The 24,166-nt window shown below is 57.6% G+C and overlaps 4 protein-coding genes across 4 annotated transcripts; 2 read left to right on the top strand and 2 right to left on the bottom strand.

Moving 5' to 3' along the window:
- Positions 1–1,576: 1,576 nt before the first annotated feature.
- Positions 1,577–3,353, top strand: LOC112894129 (mitogen-activated protein kinase kinase kinase 17-like). The gene has a single exon (XM_025961743.1). The coding sequence runs from the start codon at positions 1,949–1,951 to the stop codon at positions 3,329–3,331; it is 1,383 nt and encodes a 460-aa protein (XP_025817528.1). The 5' UTR covers positions 1,577–1,948; the 3' UTR covers positions 3,332–3,353.
- An 8,711-nt stretch (positions 3,354–12,064) lies between these two features.
- On the top strand, positions 12,065–13,563 carry LOC112892418 (mitogen-activated protein kinase kinase kinase 18-like). The gene has a single exon (XM_025959592.1). The coding sequence runs from the start codon at positions 12,148–12,150 to the stop codon at positions 13,561–13,563; it is 1,416 nt and encodes a 471-aa protein (XP_025815377.1). The 5' UTR covers positions 12,065–12,147.
- A 4,122-nt stretch (positions 13,564–17,685) lies between these two features.
- On the bottom strand, positions 17,686–19,402 carry LOC112895561 (mitogen-activated protein kinase kinase kinase 17-like). Its single transcript, XM_025963524.1, has one exon. It carries the CDS (start codon positions 19,138–19,140, stop codon positions 17,701–17,703), a length of 1,440 nt encoding a protein of 479 aa, XP_025819309.1. The 5' UTR covers positions 19,141–19,402; the 3' UTR covers positions 17,686–17,700.
- Positions 19,403–22,298: 2,896 nt separating this feature from the next.
- LOC112895560 (mitogen-activated protein kinase kinase kinase 17-like) lies at positions 22,299–23,928 on the bottom strand. Its single transcript, XM_025963523.1, has one exon. It carries the CDS (start codon positions 23,926–23,928, stop codon positions 22,429–22,431), a length of 1,500 nt encoding a protein of 499 aa, XP_025819308.1. The 3' UTR covers positions 22,299–22,428.
- Between the last annotated feature and the right edge of the window lie 238 nt (positions 23,929–24,166).

The following is a 24,166-nucleotide window of genomic DNA, read 5'->3' as shown; positions in this document are numbered from 1 at the left end:
CTCACCGCACTGCCATGGGATCGGCATCGCCCGTCACCCGCTAGGGAGGTCTCGTGCCGTGCTACAACAAGTCTGCTCGCTCGCGCTGGGACGCACGCGCGCACCCGCCGCCACCATTATTCTGAGCAGGAACGGAAACGAGCAAGCGGCCACTGGACCGGCAGCACGGTCTGGCCATTTCGGCGGCGGGCGGCCACAAACCACAAGAAACGTGCGCCCACCGCGGCGGTTCCCTTTTCCGGCGGGGGCAAGGCAGTAACGCCGGTGATTCGCTACGCACGACCAGTCTGAACCACGCGAACGAACGAAACAAGACAACGGGGCGTCCAGCGCCGGCCGCACGGCCTACAACGAAAAGCCTGAAACGGAGCGCGACCGGTGGCACCAGCAGACACCGGGTTGAATGCGCTGCGCGGCCGGAAACTGCCGCTAGTGGAGACAGTGTGTGGATGCCTCGCGCGGACCGGGAAACACTTGCACGGGCACGGGCAGGCAGGTCGTTACCAGCTGCATCTTGCGCACCTACCAGGCTGCCACTCTCTTGCAGGAGCCGGTCGCTTCAGCGAACAGAGCTGATCCCCCTGACCTTTCTCTTGACCCGGATTTGATCCGTTCAGAGTCTTTCGAGAATTAGTTTCGTCAGCATGCTGGTGTGTTTCACAACAACAACAAAAAAGAAGAAGATTGGGTGTGGTATAACCGTCGAACGGTAGCGGCAGTGCGAGTCAAGCGCCTACCTACCTGCCCGATCCCCTGGTGGGTTTGGTGGAGCGAACGCTGCTGGCCTGACTGGGAGCCCTACGCTCTCCCGCGCCATCATTTTGCTGTGCAGACTCCAGACCCGGTGCCCGCAGCGTCAACGCAGCGAGCTACCGTGCCCCCCGCGGAAAAGCGTCGAGCGCCCAGCGCGCTTGCAGGCGCGCGCGTTGACCCCGGCGGCCACCGGCACGTTTCGCACCCGCACGCCGAGGCCGGTCAGGTCCCGGTGTCAACCGAGCAGGAGCAGGTCTCGATCGCCAGCCGCCGTACGGGGGAGCTACGGCCGTGAGACGGAGGGGCGGCCACGACGCGCGCCCGCGGCCGTCGGGTCGGCCGGGGCACCCCGGGCGGCGGGGCGCGCGGCCGGTGCACGTCCCGTCTTGACCGGCGATTAAATTGGCGGGAGCGAGCGGCTGACCCCGAGGGCTCGTGAAGTTTAGACGACCCCGACCGGTGGCGCCTCCTCTGATTAATACCGCTGCTGGTCGCGAGTCGCGACCGACCGGAGAACTAACGAGCTCGTGCATGAGACTATCTTGAGCTACTATTCCTCGCACACCGTCGAGTCACACGAGGAACACGAGTGGTGCCGTTTCTCGGTTACAAGATTAGACTTTCTAATAGTTTTTCTTGACGCAATTAGGTTCTGTAATCATCGGCCACCGGCGCATGATACTACCACGAGATTCTCCAGATGAGGTCTCCGAAGCACGGGGCCATTAGAAAACGCAGCATGCCTGCAGCTACAAAAACCAGCCAGCCAGCTGAGGCGGACGGGTCAGGCGCTGGACCTCGTTAACCAGCCGCACGAGTCGCGCCGCGCGTTCCCACCCACGCCGTCCAATTGCCGCGCGTGGGCGGGACGCACGACCCACGCCTTTCCCCTTGCCCATTTCCTAACCCCGCACCCCCACCCAACTTGAGCCCTTGACGCACACCAAACACCCGGCGATCCGCCCCTCCTCTTAGCTAAACTAATCGCCCCCCCACCCAAATTAACTCCGAGTCGTCTTCTTCTCCGCCCCGCCACCCCTTTGCATATAAACTCTCGCCAGTCACCCACACCTTCTCAATCCCAGCTCGAGGCCAAACGAAAAGACCACCACCAGCACAACCATCGGCAGGAGCAGCAAGCGAGCGAGCAACTAACCACAGGGAAAGGAGGAAGAAGAACAAGAGAGGAGGAGGCATGGCGAGCGGGCACTGGAGGAGGCTCCACACGCTGGGCCGCGGCGCGTCGGGCGCCGTGGTGTGCCTCGCGGCGGACGCCGCGTCGGGGGAGCTGTTCGCGGTCAAGTCGGCGGGCGCGGGCGCCGCGGCGGAGGCGCTGCGGCGGGAGCGCGGGGTGCTGGCGGGGCTGCGCTCGCCCCACGTCGTGCGCTGCGCCGGCGGCGCCGAGGGCGCGGACGGCTCCTACCAGCTCTTCCTCGAGTACGCCCCCGGCGGGTCGCTCGCCGACGAGGCGGCCCGGAATGGGGGCGCCCTCGGGGAGCGCGCCGTCCGGGCGTACGCGGCCGACATCCTGCGCGGGCTGGCGTACCTCCACGGGCGCTCCGTCGTGCACGGGGACGTCAAGGCGCGGAACGTGGTGATCGGCGCCGACGGGCGCGCCAGGCTCGCGGACTTCGGGTGCGCGCGCGCGCCCGGCGCCGCGCGGCGCGCGATCGGCGGCACGCCGGCGTTCATGGCGCCCGAGGTGGCGCGCGGGGAGGACCAGGGCCCGCCCGCCGACGTCTGGGCGCTCGGGTGCACGGTCGTCGAGATGGCCACCGGCCGCGCCCCGTGGGGCGACGCGGACGACGTCCTCGCCGCCCTCCACCGGATCGGGTACACGGACGCCGTGCCGGAGGTGCCGCTCTGGCTGTCCGCAGAGGCCAAGGACTTCCTGGCCCGCTGCTTCGCTAGGGACGCCGCCGGCCGGCCGACCGCGGCGCAGCTCCTGGAGCACCCGTTCGTGGCATTCGCCGGCGCCGCCGACAAGGCCCGGTGGGTGTCCCCGAAGAGCACGCTGGACGCCGCGTTCTGGGAGTCGGAGTCCGACGACGAGGCGGACGAGATGCCGGAGGGCGCGGCGGAGAGGATCAAGTCCCTGGCGTGCCCCGCCTCGGGCTTCCCCGACTGGGACTGCGAGGAAGGCTGGATCGACGTGCTCGGCGAGCAGCAGCAGCAGCAGCAGAGCGAGGTCCAGGTGGCGCGCGGCGCGCCAAGCAAGGTGTCGGGCGCCGCGGCGGTGCCAGCTGGAGGCATGGCTGTCGGCGGCGGCGGGCTCAGTGATGAACTGGAAGCAGAGGAGGACGTGCCGTTCGGTGGCGACGCTCCTGCAGCTGCTGCTTCAGTTGGGCGTCAGGGCAAACGCTGTCCGGGTTCAGACTGTCATGTAGGAGTGCTGCCATGTCAGCTAGTGCTTTGCTGTAATGGAATTACTACTGATGATGAAATAAAATTATGGCTTCCCACAAAATCCGATGCGCTGCTCTGCTTAATTCCCCTTGTTCATACTCTGCTCAGGCCTAATTTTCCATCTGTCCGAGAGACAGGCCACGATCGGTTCCACACTCAGAAATGTTACTAACAGTCGAACGCACGAAGAGAAAACAAAAGGAAAACTACTGCAGTGACAGCGCCGCAAAGAACTGTCGCGGCATAAACATAGCTGGTTTATTCGGGAACACCACGGCAGGGACGCTAGAGATTCGAGAACGCCTGGGTTTATTCCATCCGCTTGTGCGTTCTGTTCCAATCCACGGCTTCTGGACCGCGAAGGCCAAACTGGGCGGTGGCCGGCTTCCGATCCCCGCCAGAACCGGCACGACACGGATGCCCGCCGGCGTCAGCCTACACGTCCGCACCAGCACGTCCACTAAACTAACCGCGGCGCGGTGAGGCCGGCCGAAAACCGCCGTGCTCGGGAAAACCGTCGACCACGAGCGGCGCCGCGCGGGCGGCCGGGGCGTCGGCTGGACGGCTGACGCGAGGAGTGAGTGACGACTGGTGAGAGGAAAAAAGAAAAGCCACTTGCTGGCTTGCATCCGCGGTACGTCGAGCATCCGCATCTGCCCCTTTCGACGGGGAACGGGCAAACGCGGTGGATACGCCGCGGGCGCCGCCCCACCAGCGACATCCGCGCCGTCCCGCGGCCGGCCTCGCTACGCACGGACGGACGGCGGCGCCCGGGCGAGAGGTCACGGCTGACGCGGCCCCAGCGTCACGGGCTCCGTCACGGCGCACCATGCGCGGCGGGGCGGATCCTCGCCGTATGCGGTCAAAGCGCGGGCCGTCGCGCGATGATTAGGCTCGCTCCGCGGCCACCGTGGCGGTCAGCGAAGCAGCTGCCGCCGCCGGCGGCCCCCGCGGAGTGTCCGGCCGGGCCGTCACGTACGGGGCGCCCGCGACGCGTGTCGAGACGATCGAGCCACGAGGTTGGCCGTCAGCGACAGAGACGGTCAGGCTCAGCCGGCCCGGCGCGTCCCGAGCTAGCGTGGCAGGTGTCCGGCGTCGCGTGCCGGCCAGGGACTCGTCGTGCCATACCAGTTTGGCCACCAAGTTTTTTGGTGTCCTAGCGTGCGCAGCTCTCGGGCGCGCGTGCTACAGTTGGGCGGCGTCGGATTGGGCCACAGGGGGATAAGAGGGGAAGAAGACGATTGTTTTTAAAAAAGTGATAAAAAAATAAAATTCGAAAAAGAGGAGTCGGATGGGATAAATTCGAGAAATGGGTACCTCCCGCCTGTTGATCGGGCGGGAGGCGTGGGGCCAGGGACATCCCGCCCATCCAGCGGGCGGGAGGTTCCCCGAGAGACTCTTTGGAAATAAGAAAGGTTTTTTTATTCGCGAAGAGGTCCCTGCATGGGCGTCCCGCCCGCCCCCCCCCCCCCCCCCGGGCTATATAAACCCCCACTTGCTCCTAAATGTTCATTTTATTCAGCAAAAATCAGAAAAAAAGAAAGAGAGGAGAGGAAGAGAGAAGAGGAAGCGGTGAAGCCCAGTTCACACGTCGCTTTGGAGGTATATTCTCATTCCAGTCGTATAATTACTTGAAAATAACTATAATCTAGGAAATATTTCTTAGAGTAGTTATGTTTTGAATAGTTTTTAGTATTTTCAACTGTTTTTAGTATAATTTATATTCTGAATAGTTTAGATTCTGGAAAATATAATCTGGGAATCGCTGAAATTTAGGGTTGTTGTGTATTAATATGTAGTATAACTATAACTAGTTTTTAAATAATTGACAGATATGTCTTCCTAAAAGGTTATTTTCAGTATATATTACGGAGAAGGAAATGTGATTTATAGGCCGAATGGGGTAGATTTAAGTGAATTCAACTGTGCGGTCAAAGGAATTACTAGACCGTATAAGAGGACATTTGAATCCCTATGCAACTGGTTAATGAGGGGATTAGGAATTAATCAGGAGACACACACTGTGAGTGTTCAGTGCATCATAAATCGTACCACTCACGCTTTGATCTGGGAGCTGATGCCACTTGCAAGCAACTAGGACTGGTTAACGTATCTGCAAAATGCAAGTCATTGACAATAGCCACTGGTATTCCTTGTCAGTGTGCACCAGAACCCTTTGATAAACATTGAAACTGTTCCGAGGGATGAAAATATTGATGAAGAAGTTGAAAATATTGATGAAGGAAGCTGTTAAGTATTGGTCTCTCTCTTATACGAGAGTTCAAAATAGTCGACTGCAAATCTCGTAAGTACGATGTGGTATATGTGAAGGAGGGCTGCCGTGGCGGGTGCATGCCTATAAGGGTAAGTGGAAAGATTATTGGGAATGCTCAATTGTCACTCAGCACACTTGTCATTTGCCGGGGTGCAGAAGACCCATCGCAACCTTACATCGCAATACATCGCAAATGAGATGTACGGGATGATAGTAGAGAACATGTCATTTGAACCAAAGTCTATTATCATGCATATTCAGAAAAAGTACAAGTATACCATCTCGTACAGCAAGGCGTGGAGTGAAAAACAGAAGGTGTTGGAGATGAGATTTAGGACGTTTGAGGCTGCATATGATAATATTCCTCGATTGCTAGCCGTCCTATGTAACAGAAATCCTGAAATCTATTATAACCTGAAAAGTCTAGACAGAGGAGAAGGTCTGCCCTTCATATTGCAGCGGGTCTTTTTCAGCTTGGGTCCATGCATTAACGCATTCCAATACTGCCGGTCTCTCCTGTGCATCGATGAGATCTTTCTCACAGGAAAATATAGATTGCAAATGGTGACAGTTATTGGAGTGGATGGAAACAATCAATTGCTTTCTGTTGCTTTTGCTTTTGTTAAGAGTGAGAACACAGACAGTTGGTACTGGTTCCTGAAAGGGTTAACCTTGCAGTCGTTTGGGATAGGGAAGATGTCTGACTGATTCATAATCGTCACACCGGCATACTGAGGGCAATACTAGATTTGCAGGAGGAGTGTGTGGAGACCGGAGAGCCGCGCTAAGTGGCGTGATGTTCACAGTAGGTGGTGTATGAGACACATCGGTGCAAATTTTTCAGACAATTCAAGAACAAGCACCTTATGGATATGTTCAAGAGGCTATGCAAGGAAACAAATCAGAAAAAATTTAAAAAGCAGTTGCAGAAACTTGATAAACTGACCGGGAAGAAAAGAAGCGAGGACGCAGCAAAAACCAGAACTGCACAGGATGAAGTAGAGGCTTTGTGTCCTTTGCCAACAGATACTGCACGTACTCGCAAAAGGTCTGGTTCAGCGGTGAAAACCTTTTCTGAATAGATTGAGAATGAACCGAAGGAGAAGTGGGCGTTGCTTTACGATACCGATGGTGCAAGGTACGGCATAATGACCACCAACTTCGCCGAAGTTTACAATTGGGTGCTGCGAGATATTCGTGGGCTTCCACTGGTTGCAATTGTGAAATTTATCGTCGGCGGGTGTACCGATTATTCTAGGGATCAGTTCACTGAAAATCAGGCATACATACAAGATCCTGATAGATATTTTGGAAGAATGGTGACAGAATATATGACTAAGAAGGCAGCTAGCGCCCAACTAAACCACGTACGGCAATGTGGTACACAGGAGCTAAAATTCGAATTTTAAATAGTTTGTAAAACATAAATTTCAACAAAAAATAACAAAAAATGAGCAGGTGGGGTACCTCCCGCTCGTTGGGCGGGCGGGATGCCTCAGGGGCCTCTTAATAGTTTTGGAACCTCCCGCCGGCTGGATGGGTGGGAGGTACCATTTTTTAAAATGTTACCAACTAGCATCCTTTTTCCGAATTTTATTTTTTTAAAACTTTTTTAAAAAAAAACTCGGAAGAAGACACCAGAGACTGGGTGGAGTTGGAGTCCACGGGAGAGTGCGTTTGGAGGGTCGTGGCCGCCAGCTCGCGCCACGGCGGAGTCCACAGCTTTCGGCTGCCTCCCTCGGGGCTCCGCTTGGTCTCGCCACTTTGTGCCTTTCTGCTGCTTTCTCGTCAACCTTCGGGTGCAAGTAGTCGCGCGAGATTAAGTTCTGGAACGTTTTGCTCTATCTCTGCTGGTGGACGACGGCATCCCGGGTTCTAGAGAGCTCCAGAACATTTGGTCTCCCACTGGATGAGGTCTTCTTGGATTATTGGAAGGTGAAGGTTCTGTGAGGTCAACGCCTTGGAACGTTCCAGGGCGCGAGACGGATACGATGGCGACCGTGTTTCTGTCTAGAAGCGCAAGAGCTTCGCTTGCAAACACAAAAGGATAAGCGAGAGGAGTCCGGACTCGTTAGTGCTCCGACCAACTCAGCGTCCACGCAGGCGCTCCGGTGGCTCCAAACTTGAGATCCCGGTAGAAGGCTTAACGGTCTCCAAACATCTGGGCGCTCCGCTGCCTAGCCAGCGCAGTAGCGTTCGGTTTGGTCAGTTTGGGGATCGAACTCGCGCTACGTACAGGGCCACCAGAAGCTTTCCAAAAAAAAAAAAAAAACAGTGCCAGCAGCGCACGTGTACCGTGTCTGGTGTCTCGGATCGGAGTAGTACGTTTCGTTGCGCTTCAAGGACCTCGGCGGCTCGCTATTAATGTGCCGGCACAGCACTGCAGCCCCCCTTTTCTTAAGTTATTACTAACGCTGTAGAAGACCTTTGCAGGTTGACTTTACTCCTGTCCTACTGGCGCTGCCCCCCCCCCCCCCCCCCCCCCCCACACACACACCGAACAGAAGTCAAAGCCGTCGTAGAGGGGCGCCATAACTCGCTACTGACTTCAGCGAGCACAGTGTAAGCGCCGCCCATGCCAAATAATCTCGACAGTTCCGGCGGCCTCCTGGCGTTGTCTTCTTGTTGCGCTCATGCTCCGGGCCTCTCTGTCCACTGCTTTTTTTTTAAGAAAAAGGACGCCAAAATTCTAAAAGGCTCCAGACACGGCCAGTATCCGCCCCGGCTTCCCGTCCACTCGCGCGGCGCAACGTGTAGCGCTCCTCCGCCAAGAGCGAAACCACCGGCTCGTCATCGCCGCCTCGCCTCCGGTTCAGCTGGACTCACGCCAGTCGCCGAGATACTGAAAATAAAAGCGGCAGCAACGCAAGCCTGTGACCCGGACACCTGTCGAGGCCGCAGCCGCGACAAGTAACGCAAGTGGGGAGCGCCTACCAAAAGGCGGCCGCCAACTCGATCGCCAGCGAGCATACCTGCACAGCAGCGCAGGTGGCGAAGCACGGGTGGTTTGTTTAGACCTCGGAGTAGAGCTCGAGTGATGAGGTATACTAATCGCATCTACAGTAGTTAGGCTTGTGGTTGTGCGTGAGCTTGGATCTGTCACGCACCTGTCGAGAACTTGTGCGGAGCTGCCGGGAACGGTTCTGTCGATGCGATGGGGGGATCATCGTTTCGCTGGCAAAGGGGACGATGCTTATCATCAGGACGTGATTGGAGCAGAGGTGTTTCCTTTGGTTGTGGAGTTCTGTGGATTAGGTTTGTCAGGACTCCCTGTCTGATGCGATCTTCGGAACAAGTGAATCATACTTGCATGCTCGATTCCAGGCTTCCAGCGAGGTGGTCCTAACTGTAGTAGTTCCAGATACATTGAATCGTAGACGATTTTATCAGGGCCATTTTCAATTTACAACTAGTCGAGTTCATTTTTTCATTGCTCTAAACGGCACACACCATTTAAATGCTACACAGTGGTACACCGTTTCCGTTTAATCGGTTATTTTGACCGTTTAAACGGGCGTCACCCATTTTGCCTGAATAATGGGCTAAACAGCAGTTGGCTGATTGTTTAGTTTAGCATCTAGGATAACATTGTATTTTTTACATATTCATTTTGGAACATCCAAATTTTCCTCCATTTTTGACTCGTGTGGATATACTGATAGTATTTCCTTGCTATTCCATCTATTGAAATAAGAGCATCATGCAAAGTTGGTGGCCTTTTCTTGGGTCGTCCTCACGTCCATAATATTCATCACATGTGTTGTGTTTACAAAGAAAAAATATATATATGCCGTCATCCATGGCAATATTATTTTCATTTCCATTTTCTTTTACCTTGGTCTTGCGGTCCCATATAATCAAGAGAGAGGCCTAAAATAATGCTTAGGTGAAACTGTATGGAATGATTAGAAGCTATTATTCCGATGGAATATGTGTGTAGTAGAAGCAATGTATTTTGGTTCTTTGTGTAAGGTGTTTATAATGTGGGCCAATTAATTTAGAAGAAAATATTAAGAGTAATTTGGGTTAACTTAGGAATGACTGAAGTGGTTAATTTAGAAGCAGGTTTTAAGGTACTTGAGGTTAACTTTGATCGTAGAGCTAGCCAGCTAGCTAGGTAATTTAGAAGTAAGTATTGATGGTACTTTGGATTATTTTTTTCATTATCATTGTCTATGAAGAGACACAAGATCAATGGTTACAAGTTTTGTTAATAGAATTTCTAGGATATCTCCCTTTTTTACTACAATATCTAATATGAAAGTTAACCTGCAGTCTTAAAAATGGAAGCTTTCGATAGTGCTTTTCAAATCTTCTAGTTAATTTTTAGCATTTTGCATGATGCAGCAATGAACTGATGATTGCTCTTGTAGTTATGTAAACTCCTTTTTCATTGCAAAGAAAAAAGGCCAAGTGGTGGCGTTTTCCTATCTTAGTTCTTTATTAAAAAAATTTAGCAATAGTATGTGCAAAGTTAAATTGATGTTAAATAATGAGTCCTCAACTTGCTCACTGTTAAATATCTGGCATGACTAAAGAGGCAAGTCAAACTAAAAGGGCTCACGTGTGAGTCATATTGTCATGACCAAATAGCTTGCTGCGAGTGGATAAGAGTCACGCCAAGCACTTTGTCATGACCAAGAGAAATAAATTTCAAAAGTTTAGTTTCACATGCGTCGTTATTAAAATTTTAGATTATAAAAATGATTATTGCCCGTTGGTTGGTTCGTTCTACATGGAGCACTACCGTTTAGCTTGCTCCTGCATCATACTTTCTGCTGCGAACACAAGGCGAACACATGGATGTTGGTGCCAAACTCCTGCGCTCCAAACTGGCCTAGTTCGTGACTGAACTACGTGTCGACAAATGGCTCCTGTTCACACACCTGTCTCCGCTGGAAGTTGCAATACCTAAACCATCCCCGTGCGGCGGTCAGCGGATCGAGAAAAGAGAATACGTATCCTTCCTGTCAAGCTCAACCGAAGGGGGTCGCGGCAGACCAGGTGGGAGAGTCTCCAACCGCCCGCGCCGCCTGCCGCCTGCCGTCGAAGAAATGGAAACGGGAGCCGGCGGACCGGTCGCACGGCCGCCGAACGGCCAGGCGACATGTGCAGCGCGCCGAACTGTCCGCGGCCTCGCCGTGTCGCCGTCGGGCCGGCCAGGTAGAGGCTCCGCCGCCGGCCGCCGCCTACCTGATCAGTCTTGCGGCGCCGAGGCCGCGGCCCGGCGGGGTACGTGTACCGCCCCGTCCGCCGCTGCGCGCCACGCGCGGCGTGGCTGCATGGTGCGCCCGCCACCGGCGACGCAGCGCAGGCGGCGGTAGCATACATAGCACGGCCGAGTAAACAGTTCGAACGCATCCGTGCGCGTACGTGGCGTGGCTTCACGTGTGCGCTCTCTCGGCTTCTCCCTCTCCTTCTCCCGTTCCTTTGGGCGTGAAGGGCCGGCGCCGCCAGCAACCGCCGGTTCGGCCTGCTGATGTCTGAGAGAGTCAGAGGTGTAACTACTTCTAGAAATGTTGTTAGGGCCGTTTCGACCCAGATGAAGGCATCGATTCGGCAAGGCCCACTGCTAATGACGTTCCGCATCAGGCTTCGCCGCCAATAGCAGAGCGCCAGCGCGATGCCGGAGCACCAAAGTACTCTGCTTTCCAGAAGGAGAGGGGACGACAAAGAAAGGGGGCCGGATGGCCTGCCACTTGTCCCAGGGTCCCAGCTGCAACGGGCGATCCTCCATGCCAGCTGACGACACCTTGGCTGTTGAACAGCGCAGGTGGCAGGCGGGCAGCGTGGCCGCTTCAGGATGCACCACTTGGGAGCCGCAGCACGCAGGTGGCTGCCGCGAAATCATTAACCATCCCATCTCACCGGTGGAAGCATACGAGACACGGAGACAGCATCAATCCGTTTGAGTTTTGGCACGTCATGCTGCGACTGACCGACTGTTCGACCTTGTTCATCCCACAGGTTAAATGATGATCCCTTGCCTCAACCTAAACGATGAAATGTTAGCAATAACGTGACATGGTACTGAACCTAAATTTAACTTTGCCGAGCAACTACGCTTGGACCGAGAGAACTGCTGGCACACACCCAGACTGTACGGGGATGATCTGGAAATCTGGAAGTGGAAACAAGCACCACTGCCCACTGGCTGAGAATATGCTGGGGGAAGAGCGAGGGAAGCAGTGACGCGGCCTAATGGCAACCTTCCCCGGAGAGTGCGAAGCGAGCGGAGACGGGCGCTCCCGCCCGCTGCTCGCACGCCCTCCCAATCCCCCCGTGCCGAAAACAAAACCGGGAAGAAATTCCCCCACGTGCTCCGCGCCACCAGCCACGTTGCCGCTCCCCCGAGCGCAGCTCCTCCCAGCCGGTCAATCCCCAGGCGGAGGCAGGCCGCGGGGGCCCACACGCCGGTCTCCTCCACCCCGTCGCTCCCCGCCGCATGCTTTCCACGCCCCGCCGCGGGCGCGGGGGGGTCGGCGAGTCGCTGCTACGGAATCGTGTACGGATGGAAGCCGAGCGAGCGAGCCACCACGCGGACACGGCCGCTCCCGCTCGGATGTGTTGCTCCGCCCGCCTTATAAATACGCGCGCTCCACTTCAAACAAGCGAGCAAAATCGCCGAGAGACAAATCGGGCGGGCCAACTGCGAGCCAATTGATTCGAACAAACGAGCGCCGAGAAAGTAGAGAGAGAGAGGCGGAGCGGCCATGGCGACAGCGGTCAGCGGCCGGTGGACGCGCGTCCGCACGCTCGGCCGCGGCGCGTCGGGCGCGGTGGTATCGCTCGCCGCCGACGCGGCCTCGGGCGCGCTCTTCGCCGTCAAGTCCGCCGCGGCGAGCGCCGCCGCGGCGGAGCAGCTGCGGCGCGAGGGGGCCATCCTGTCCGCGCTCCGCTCGCCGCACGTCCTCCCCTGCCTCGGCTTCCGCGCCGCCGCCGACGCCGGGGGCGAGTGCCAGCTCTTCCTCGAGTTCGCGCCGGGGGGCTCCCTCGCCGACGTCGCGGCGAGGAGCGGCGGCGGGCGGCTGGGCGAGCGCGCCGTCCGCGCGTACGCGGCGGACGTGGCCAGGGGCCTGGCGTACCTCCACGGGCGCGCGCTCGTGCACGGGGACGTCAAGGCCGCCAACGTCGTGATCGGCGCCGACGGCCGCGCCAAGCTCGCGGACTTCGGGTGCGCCAGGTCGGCCGCGGCGGGCTCCGCGCGCCCCCTCGGCGGCACGCCGGCGTTCATGGCGCCCGAGGTGGCGCGCGGGGAGGAGCAGGGCCCCGCCGCCGACGTCTGGGCGCTGGGGTGCACCGTCCTCGAGCTGGCCACGGGGCGCGCCCCGTGGGGCGACCTCGGCGACCTCCTCGCGGCCGTGCACCGAATCGGGTACACGGACGCCGTGCCGGAGGTGCCCGCGTGGATGTCCGCGGAGGCCAGGGACTTCCTGGCCCGGTGCTTCGCGAGGAACCCGCGCGACCGGTGGGCGGCGGCGGAGCTCCTGGAGCACCCGTTCCTGGAGTCCGCCGGCAAGGCGGACGAGGTCGCGGCGGAATGGGTGTCCCCCAAGAGCACGCTGGACGCGGCGCTCTGGGAGTCCGACTCCGACGACGAGGGCGACGTGCCGGAGAGCCCCGCCCGGAGAATCAAGGAACTGGCCGGCGCCTGCTCGGCCTTGCCGGACTGGGATTCCGACGAAGGCGACTGGATCCAGGTGCTCGACGAGCAATGTCAAGCCTGCGATCTGGTGCCGACGAACGAGGCGGCCAAGGAGATGGCCGGCGAAGACAAGTGCCAGCTGCCGAGTGAAGCATCGGAAACAGAGGTTGATTCCATCGACGCCGATGCGGAGGGCGTTGATCCTGAGTGTTCTGTAGCTGTAGCATTATTAGCTGCGCCGTCAGCTGAGCAGCAGGTAGAGCCGTGCAGCGGTTCTTGGAGTGATCCATCTGTATTCGCTGTCACAGAATTGAAATGTCAAAAGCCATTTTTACTGCCAAAATGTCCCCTTTTCCCTCCGTCCTCTGCTCTACAACTCGCTCTGCTAGACCTGATGATTGATTATCCGATCCACATTGTTCTAAGACATCTAGAACTGCCGAACAGCTTGGGCGCTGCGACGATTCCAGAAACATTGTTCTAGAGCAGACCGACGCGCGTAGCTGCGATCTGTGATTGGGGATAACCGGGGAGTATATCCCCCCCCCCCCCCACCCCCATGGGGGCCATGCTAAAAGCAGTGGCTAGATCACACCCGTAAAGGCTGGTTTGGAAGCATCGCCATTGGGGCCTTTCTGGCCAATGCATCTCGTCCTTTCTAGGCACGGCGCATCTCTTTCCGAATTCCATTCACAAATCCTCAGCTATTTCGCGCACGTGCGCCGCACGATTCCGAGCTGATAACGATGAAGCAATGGCGTCCTAGTCCGAGCTAGCGAAACGGGGCTCTCCTTCCTTCCTTCCTTCCTTCCTTCCTTCGTCCAGTGGCCGGATCGATCCGGGGTCTCGTGAGGGTGGCTGGCTAGCTAGCGAGGATTTACTCCCCACTTTGTCTGGATAAGTCTGGGCGTACTGGCACGCGCGCGGCCTGATGCGCAGGTGACGGCCAAGTGGCGGCGCCTTCCAAACTCGGTGGTGGTGTGCCTGCTCCAGAGGCCAATATAGAAATGAAGCTGGCGTACACGTTTGATACCTGTTTGGCACACGTGGAAGCAGATACGGGTGCGGTTGGACAAATCCTCAAGGTTTCCTCACCGCGACACGCGCCCCCGGCTTCTGGGAGAGCTAGCTCTTCCTTGAAACTTCTGCGCTCCACTCTTTCTAGCAGCAGCCGTGCAGCACAAGTAGGCTGCTAGTAGTACACCAATCTCAGCTCTTACGTCAGCTAAAATTGATCTGTTCTCCTCTACGGTAATCCTTTGCCGGTGTTTGCCTGCCATGGAAAACCGCTGTCTTTTTTTTTTCATCACGAGAAGATAGAGGTCTCAACAAACAACTTCTTGCATTTTGTAATTCTGTTTGTCGCTGAATCTTTGTGCGCATACCTAGCATCCGTTCCATTTTGCGGTCAGCAGGCACTGAGGCCACCGCATCCACCAGCGCCGGAATTTGGTGGCCTACACGGCGGCCGCAAGAACCGTCAGCAACCTTGCTGTGCGCCAACTAACGGAGCACCTTACACATCTCGACCCTGGTTCCCTTTCTTGAATCTTGGGTGCGAAACATCAAGAGAGGGGGAATGCGTGGCGCACTAGTTGCCCTAGTTTAAGTGATGCTAGTCGCCCCCTCTAGAACCCTACACCGGTGTAAGCTCAGGAGCGCAACTGGGCGAGGCGCCCGACTGTGTCTGTGCGCGTTTGGTAGTAGGTGGCGCGCGCCCAACTGCACAGGTCAAACATTCCATGGCCGGGGGCAACGATCTTTCTGCTCGATCCGCCGGGGGTTTGACCCGCGTTAGGGCGAGGCGGTTGTTGGGCAGCAAGGATCCCGTGCAGAGGTCAGCCGCAGTGGTCGATCGGCGCCTCGTCTCCCTTGTTGCGTCACTCTGCTAAGACTTCTGAGTTGAGATGCGATGGCAGCACACAGCCCCAGATCAATTCCTGGCGAGGGGATCCGGGTGTACGCTGCCGGCCGTGCGATCGATTTGCCGCTTGCGGCTCGATCACCCGTTTATTCACTTCGATTTTACCTTTTCTCTCTCTTTTTCGGACCGAAAGTGGAGTTTATCATTTGGATTCGTCGGCAAACGTGGCCTCTGGACGATGTTTGCGCACCGTGCTCGCGCGACGTGGAGCAGCGAGGGCAGCCGGAGAAGGCCGAATCATTGGGCGGCGCCGACGGGTAACAGAGCATCCGTGATGCCGCGCGGCGATCCTGCTCCGTCGGCAAAAGCCGGTGACGCTGACGCCCGCGGTGACGCACCGGGCCCAGCGGCGGGCGGCGGGCGCCAGCCGCCAGCAGGCCAGGTCTTTCTTTCGTCCGGTCTTCCTCCGATCAGATGCCACCGGCACTTGGGCACTCCCGCCGTGTAGGTGACCTCGCCTGGCCTGCTCCTGCGTAGTGTTGTGATATCTGCTGTAGAGAGGTTCATGCATATCAGCATGTGCTTCCGAGCTTGGATAAACTTGCTGCCGACTGGCACTGACCAACTGGCCACTGGGAGAGTGAGGAGCGTATAAAAATCTCGGCAGGAAAAGAGAAGAGACGACGCCGGGGGCGCTATCAGGGGTCCGGTTGGCGTGCCGAACTGCCGCTTCGCTCACCGCCGCGCGGCGCCGGCGTTCGCGCCAGCGCTGACGCCGCCTCGACCCTCTCCGAAAAGTCAAGGGGAAAAAAGGGAAAAACAAAGCAGGGGAGGGGAACGGGAAAGAAACCCGTGCTTGTTTCTCTGAACATATGGTAATCGTTTGCGTTTCGATTGTCTGACAGCGACGTGTATGTCTGTGTACGCATACATCCAGACCCAGTGCGGACTGCACCAACCTCCCGCAACTAGCGCTGCCAGGATCCGAGCAGGATACGCTGCATCGCCTCGCGATTCAGCTCGTGCGAGACCCGTGGACCGGGCGCTGGTCTCCGCTGGTTTGTTTCTGAGCTGGTTCTTCAGCTCAAGGGTCAACTCAACTCCGAAACGCAAGCGATCGCGGACCGGACCGGGTTAGCTTGGCCCTTTGATGGAGTTGGTAGAGCGGAAATGTCACTGCAGCGGAGGAGTCCAGCGACACGTGCTTGTATAGCTGAGAGGGTTTTTGGTCATTCGTTTTTTAGACGGTTGACGAGTAGCGATCGATGCCAGTACGTGAGACCAGAGCTCACTCGCGTCTATAGTAGTTTAGTGGTAGCTTTGTAGGTAGAGCGTGCCGTGCTCTGCTAAACTCGGTCATGCGGAATGAATGGAGGCACATGTCCGATTCGCCAAGTCTAAGCACGTGCCGGATCCGTCACACGCCGAACTGCTCGAAGCTTCGGACCGGTGCAGCCTAACTGGGACCGTAAATTAAAGAGCTTAATTTTGGAACACAGGAAGCTGGAAACTAGACGTCGCGCCAATGCCCATCGATTAGAGCAGAGGACATCCTCGATTCCTCGTCCTGGCGAAAGAAAACATGCCCATCGTGGCGGCCTAACCTGAACAGCTCCGATCGGCCAGCTCCGATTTGATTGCATCAATGCATCTCGTCACGTGGACAACTGGCCCGTCGGCGGCGTCCGGCCGAGGAAGATCAAATCGGAGAGCCACAGCCACGACGCGACGCCCCCGTCCCACCACGTGTCCGTCGCCTCGTGGGGGGTTTCGGGACCTAAGGGCATGCATGGCCGGTCGCTCTCGTCGCCGGCGCCGGCACCCGCCGAACCGGTGGACGGTGGTGCAGCTGGGCACGCGCGCGCGCGAACGCGTGATGCGACGCCGCTTCCGCGCGGGGGCGTGCGACACCCGCACATGAGCGCGAGAGCGCGTGCGCCCCCCGGATCAACGGGGCCTAGCCCCACGTTTGTTTTCCTTGTTCGCGTCACGGGGCCTTCGTTGGGTCTCTCCCGCCGGCGAGCGCTAAGCCGCTGGTAGCCCGCAGCTACGAACGATGCGCCATGTGGCCGGGGAGGTTCTGGATCCCATAGAGAAAGGAGTTCGGCGAGATCCATCCCCGTAGCTTACCTCATTTTGGCACTGGAGTTTGATGGCCTTACCCAATGCCATGCGTTCGTTGCGCCGAATCGGAAGATGATTCGGTTTTCGCCAGTAAAATTGGCAATCGACCCGAAATTTCCCGTTCCCGTCGAAGAAAGGGATCGGTTCAGCTGGGAATCTTTTGGTCCGTACCTCTGCTCTGTCCTCGAGTATCATCACGCAGCGGAGAGGGGCATCATCCGGCCATGATGAGATTGGATTCTGTGCTGCAGGCTCCTCTAGAGAATCTTCAGAGCCACCTCCGCCCGCCCACTCGCTGGTCCGTGGTCACTGTCCATAGACCATGGTTTCACTTCCACACCGGCCGCCGTCCATCGGAAAAGGGCGTGCGCCGAAGGCCGAAGATTGCAGCGCATCGGATCTCCCATAAAAGGCGTTGACATCCCCCTAGATAGACCAAGTGATGTCCGCTCAGATATGCGACCGGAGCAGTGCGAATCATGTGCGGACGTGACCAGGGATCTCACGCTGATTCAGCATCCTGGGAGCATTCTGATTGGCTGGCCCTCTTTCCGGCGTGCCGTACGGCAAGCCGCCCGGCGAAGGAACCTGCCTACTTTGCTAACGATGGGACCAACGTCACCGGCCTGACGCTTAACCGATCCAACTTCCTGCGCGGGCGATCGCGGCGCGAGGAGTGCGCACGTGAAGCGTAACCGGGCTCGCCAACCAGGTGATGCCAAAGACGGAAACTTTGAGCGAAATTGCTGTGATTTTTGGACGGGATATTTTGAGCGAAATTCGTTTCATTTTTACTCTGTTTCTGTTACAAGCACGGTGGGGTTCCACCTTTTCGACCCCTTCGTGGTCGAACCCAAGTGGGATTTTATTTTCATGGAGCAGGTAACTGCCCCAGCTAATGGTGGTGGTGGCCTCAGTAACTCCGGCAATGAGGGGGAGATGGAGATGGCCGCTGACATCTGCGGTGGCGGCGGCGGTGGTGAAGAGCGGCTCGGACTCTGGGTCTGATGGTTCCGCCCAGACGAAGTAGTCCGCGGTGGAGGAGGCGGCCGCCGGCGGCGCGGCGTCGGCGGTGTCCGAGCGGCCGTCCTGCAGGTCGATCCAGCCTTCGTCGGAGTCCCAGTCGGGCAGGGCGGACCCGGCGCACGCCAATGCACCGATCCTCTCGGCCGCGCCGGTTGACAGCTCGTCCGCCTCGTCCTCGGTGTCCGAGTCCCAGAACGCGTCGTGCAGCGTGGTCTTGGGGGACGGGAGCTCCTGCTTCGCCGGCCGCGCGTCCGGGCCGCGGGCGGCGGCGGAGGCGACGAACGGGTGCGCGACGAGCTGCGCGGCCGTGGGCCGGGCGCTGGCGCGCCTCTCGAAGCAGCGTGCCACGAAGTCCTTGGCCTCCGCCGACAGCCACGCGGGCACCTCCGGCACGACGTCCGTGTACCCGATCCGGTGGACGGCGGCGAGGAGGTCGTCCATGTCGCTCCATGGCGCGCGCCCCGTGGCCATCTCGACGACCGTGCACCCGAGCGCCCAGACGTCAGCGGCGGGGCCCTGCTCCTCCCCTCGCGCAACCTCGGGCGCCATGAACGCCGGGGTGCCGCCGAGGGGGCGCGCCGACCCCGCGGGCCTGGCGCAGCCGAAGTCGGTGAGCCTGGCGCGGCCGTCGGCGCCGATGACCACGTTACGGGCCTTGACGTCCCCGTGCACGAGCGAGCGGCCGTGGAGGTAGGCCAGCCCGCGCGCCACGTCCCCGGCGTAGGCCCGGATGTCGCGCTCCGCGAGGCTGCCCCCGGCGCTCCTGGCGGCCTCGTCGGCGAGCGACCCGCCGGGCGCGAACTCGAGGAGGAGCTGGTACTCGCCGCCCGCCGCGGCGCGGGTGCCCAGGCAGGGCACGATGTGCGGCGAGGAGAGGCCCTCCAGGACGCGGCCCTCGCGCCGGAGCTGCGCCGCGGCCCCCGCGGCGCGCGCTGACTTGACCGCCAGCAGCTCGCCCGAGGCCTCGTCGGAGGCCAGCCACACCACGGCGCCCGACGCGCCGCGGCCCAGCGTGCGCACCCGCCGCAGCTGCTTCGTCGCCACCATGGCTGGTGGAATCGGAGAACCGGTCTGTCTTCTCGCGTCTCCGGCAGAGGAATTTGCTTGCGGGAGGAAGCGGATGGGAATTGGGTTGGAGCCCGGTGTCCTGCGCGTGTGGGATTTATGCGTCTGGTCTGGAGATGGGAGGGGGGAGCTGGGAGGAGAGGTCTATTTCTACGGGCCGCGCGGGGGCGTGGAGCACGTGCGGGAAATGGAGCGAGGGGAGGAGGAGGCTATTGGCCGCGTGCGCGGCTGCCTGAAAGCCTCGTCTCCGCCTACCGCCCTGCCCGCGGTCAGTGCCCCCTGGCTGCGAAGGAAGGTGTAACGAACTTGTAGGCGCGGCCGCGGTCCTGGTTTCTTGTCCCGGTTCCGGCGATTTTCCTGCCGCCTTTTTACTACTAGCGACGGCGGGGCCCGGCCGCCAGGCGCCGCCTCGCAGCCGGCCAGGTGCATCTTCTCTCGGCACTTGGCGCGGGCGGATCTGATTGGCAGCCACGCGCTCGTGGCTAGTTTATGGTTTCCTTTTCCCACCAGTAACATGATACCGCCGGCTGCCTCGTCGCGTCAGCGAGCGGCTCGCCGGAGGAGCCGGTAGTTTCGATGCCCCGATCTCAGTCCCTGCTCCGGCGGATAAGGATCGGATCTGGACGGGCCGATGATCCCTCGCGTTACGCCCTCTCGAGCCTCGACGTGGATGCGCGCCGGAAGAGGGGCTGCCGTGGGGGCAAGGCGAAGGCGATCGAGCACAGCGCGTTTTTTGGTTCGGCGGGCGCCGGGCGCCAGGTGTCGAGCTGCGGTGGCCCCCCGGCCGGAATATACCGGCGTTTATAGGGATAAGCTCGCCGGATCTTTCGCCGTCCATGTGCGCCGGCATGCCGGTTGGCTGGATGGTGGTTACGGATTATTTTTCCCAGCAAACGCTTTACAGACGCCGTAAGCACGTGCACGTACGGCGCCATGTCAACATAAGTACGTAGCAGCTGTCACTGTCACGCGTCCTGCAACTCATGATCTCAGATCCCCGGCCCGTTCAAGAACTAGATTTAAAGAGGAAAAAGAAATCGAGGGAAACATGGGAGGTCATTAGGAAATAGTACAAAATTAATTTCCTTTTACAAAGGGATAAGGTTATTGAACAGTAGCTAACACAAAGGACCTCTTGGTATGTTTCAAGAATCAAGACCCGTAAAACATGATTACAAATAGCATCAGTGAATCAGGCCATCAAAACGTGCAGTTCCCTCCTCCTTTACGTTTTGCGCTGGTGATCGGAGCCACCGTTCCGTCTCTGAATCGGGAACTTCAGTTCTGACAGCCACTCGCAAGAGCTGCCCCCGGAGCGTAGCTCACTGGCTCCAGTCTCCCCACTTGGACACGCATATGCTTGGTGCTGCTGGTACGATCATGCAGCGATAATACATTACTGTTTGCAAGTGAGTGGTCCATGTCACCGTCACGAGTGCACCTTGCCAATCATGCACGCACTGTAGCGAAAAAAAAATTCCAAAGTTTACTTGATCTCTGTTCACTGTACCCGCAAGAAAAGCTCAAACAACTACTCAGGCAGCATTCGTTGCCTGCAAGTTTGTAGCACCAGCCGTACTTCACCTATCCAGACTACTGACCATAGTTCTTTTTCCACGCCTCTCCGTTGTAGTACTACTGAAGATTCGTTGAAGCTGCTGCTCACAAATCATCGTCGTTTCTACGCACGTGCCTGCGTGCGAGCTCTGCCCTGCCTCGCGTATACGGTCCAGATTTAAACGGCATTTGACTAGAGCTGCCTGCCTGAGTTGCAAATACTTCCACTGAAGGACGGCTGTTCAAAGCTATTGCAGTCTCTTTCAGAAAAAAAAGGCTATTGCAGGCAATGAATAATTGGTATGCGGACCGAAAGGATGAGACGTTTTGTGCTGCAGATCCGGATCATCACGGTTCAGTTTCGTCTGTGTAACCCGGAACCCGCACACCGTTATTTGTGAGGTAGAAAAAGCATTCTATTATCACGTTATGCTGATTTAAGGGGTGTTTGGATCCTAAGGATTAAAGTTTAGCCTTGTCGCATCGTATATTTCGATACCAATTAGGAGGACTAAATATGAGCTAATTTAGTTAACGCTAATTCGCGAGACGAATCTATTAAGCTTAATTAATCCATAACTAGCACACCTTTACTGTAGCATAATATGGGCTAATCATAGATTAATTAGGCTAAATAGATTCATCTTGCGAATTAGTCTAGTGGTTATGCAATTAGTTTTATCATTAGTTTACGTTTAATACTTCTAATTAGCAACTAAACATTTGATACATTCGATGCGATAGAATTACAGTTTAACCCCACCGCATCCAGATATGGCCTTAGCTTGTTATTCTTGAATATTGTCTACCAACTTCAATCACCAGTGGTGGTACAAACTTTAGGGCTTTTTAGGGTCCATCAAAAGATATCATGATTGCACCATTTACCAATACTACAACTTGGATTTTGGTACATGTACTGACAAATAGTACTTCATGTACTAAATTTGGTACCCCTGTTATAATTGGCATCTTTTGATGGGTTATAAAAAGGCTCAAAACTGTAACTGCATGGCTTAAATTGCAGTGTTAGGATGTGTTCTTTTACTACCCTCTAAAGTTTAGACCTGTCACATCAAAGAGAATTTTGTCATTTAGAAGTATTAAATAAAGTCTAATTACAAAACTTTTTGCACAGATGGGTGCTAATTCGCGAGATAAATTTAATGAGCCTAATTAATCCATAATTTGCCACAATGATGCTACAGTAATCATCTGCTAATCATGGACTAATATACCTCATTAGATTCGTCTCGCGAATTAGCCCTGGGGTTCTGCAATTAGTTTTGTAATTAGACTTTATTTAATATTTCTAAATGATAAGATTCTTTTTGATGTGACGGGTCTAAACTTTAGACCCTAGGAAACGAATACACCCTTTTATCAGTTGCTGGACTTTGATACTGATGGTTCAGAAAATGGATTGAAAATTGACACAATTCCAACAATTCAAAATTAATATTAAGACCAACCGAACAGTAGAATTCATAGCACCATCTTAGGGTCTGGTCGAATAGAGCGATTTATATTCGATCCCAGTCCTAGAATTTAAGTTTAGGGTTGACCTACATCCCTGTCAAATGTCAACCAAACACCTTTGTTGTCTCAAAATTGTAGGCGGTTCAGAATCCTTCGCTGTTCTTGAGTTCCCTTCAGTGGTTTCTATTCTATCAACACTTGATTGGAATATTGAAGCGACATCGGCGCAAAATGTCAGCAAAACGGCCGAATTGGCACCAAATTGAATTCATGCTCTACCTCTAGGTTGCAAGGACAATCGAGTTCCACAGTTTCGCCCCGGTGACTGACGACCGGGCGCAGATACTCTACATCTCTGCCTACACTAACCCTGAGATGTCTCTGGCACTTGACAGCATCATCAGCAATTCCTACATTTCTGCCTACCCTAGGATGTATCTGGCACTTGACAAGGCCATCAGCAATTCCTACGTTGCTGCCTACGCTCACCCTAGAATGGCTCTGGAACTGGCACCTAGAAAATTCATCAAAATTTCCTACATTGCCTCCTGCAATGACACATGAATGTCTCTGGCACTTGCTGGAATCATCTCTAGCTTCTACCTTGCACGTTGGAAATCTAATGGCGCCTTCTTCCACGACGACGGCATGGAGATCAACCACGGCGGCATCCAACGCTTCAATCCTAGGGGCAACACCAGCACCGGTCGTCACCGTGGCTGCCGGCGCCTCCGAGACCCGGGAGCACTCGCTGTGCACTTGGATCCAGCCTTCCTCGGAATCCCAGTCCGACAAGCCTGACCAGGGTCTCGCCAATGAGCTGATCCTTTCGACCGCTCGCTCAGAGGCCTCCTCGTCCTCCTCGTCGGACTCCCAGAATGCCGCATTGAGGGTGCTGTTGGGGGACGGCCAGTCGTGCTTGGCCGGCTTGGCATCGCAGCACGCGGAGGCGAGGAACGGGTGCTCCAGTAGCTGCGCCGCCGTGGGTCGGCTGCGGGGGTTCCTTGCCAGGCACACGCGCAGGAAGTCCTTCGCTTGCGCCGACAGCCACGCGGGCAGCTCCGGGACGGCGTCCGTGTAGCCGATCCTGTGAACGGCCGCGAAGACGTCGTCCATGTCGCTCCACGGCGCGCGGCCGGTGGCCATTTCGATGACGGTGCATGCGACCGCCCACACGTCGGCTGCCGGCCCCTGCTGCTCGCCGCGGGCCACCTCCGGCGCCATGAACGCCGGGGTCCCGCCGATCGGCCGCGACTGCGACGGCTGGACGGGCCGCGCGCACCCGAAGTCCGTGAGCCTGGCGCGCCCGTCCCCGCCGATCACCACGTTCCTGGCCTTGACGTCCCCGTGCACGAGCGACCGCCCGTGGAGGTACGCGAGCCCCCGCGCCATGTCCCGCGCGTACGCCCGGATGGCGGGCTCCTCGAGTCGCCCCCCGCTCCTGGCGGCCTCGTCGGCCAGCGACCCGCCGGGCGCGAACTCGAGGAACAGGTGGTGCTCCCCGCCCGCGGCGGCGCGCGAGCCGAGGCAGGCCACGACGTGCGGCGAGCAGAGCCCCTCCAGCACCAGCTCCTCGCGCCGCAGCTGCGCCGCCGCCCCGCCGGCGGCGGCCGCCGACTTGACCGCCAGGAGCTGCCCCGAGGCGTCGTCGGAGGCCAGCCACACGACGGCGCCGGACGTGCCGCGGCCCAGCGTGCGGACCCGCCTGAGCTGCCTCGCCGCGGAGGGATCCATGCCTCTTCTCTGTCCGTGCTTCTAGTTGGAGCCCCCGGGGAGGAAATGAGAATGGCGTGTGGAATCTATGCCTGGGGCGCCGCCGGGGATTGCCCTTCCAGCGAGGTTGGGGGTGGGCTATTTGTACCGGCCACCCTGGAGGCGCGTGGAACACCTGCGGGCGCCGAGCTCCGAGAGCCCCGGGAGGAGGGATTTAGGAAGCCGGCGGCGTGCGCCCCGTGCGCGGGTGCCTGGAGGG

Source organism: Panicum hallii, chromosome 5 (assembly GCF_002211085.1).
Source record: "Panicum hallii strain FIL2 chromosome 5, PHallii_v3.1, whole genome shotgun sequence".
NCBI lineage: Eukaryota > Viridiplantae > Streptophyta > Magnoliopsida > Poales > Poaceae > Panicum > Panicum hallii.
The sequence above is the reverse complement of the archived record's forward strand: the minus strand, read 5'-3'. Positions and strand labels throughout refer to the sequence as shown.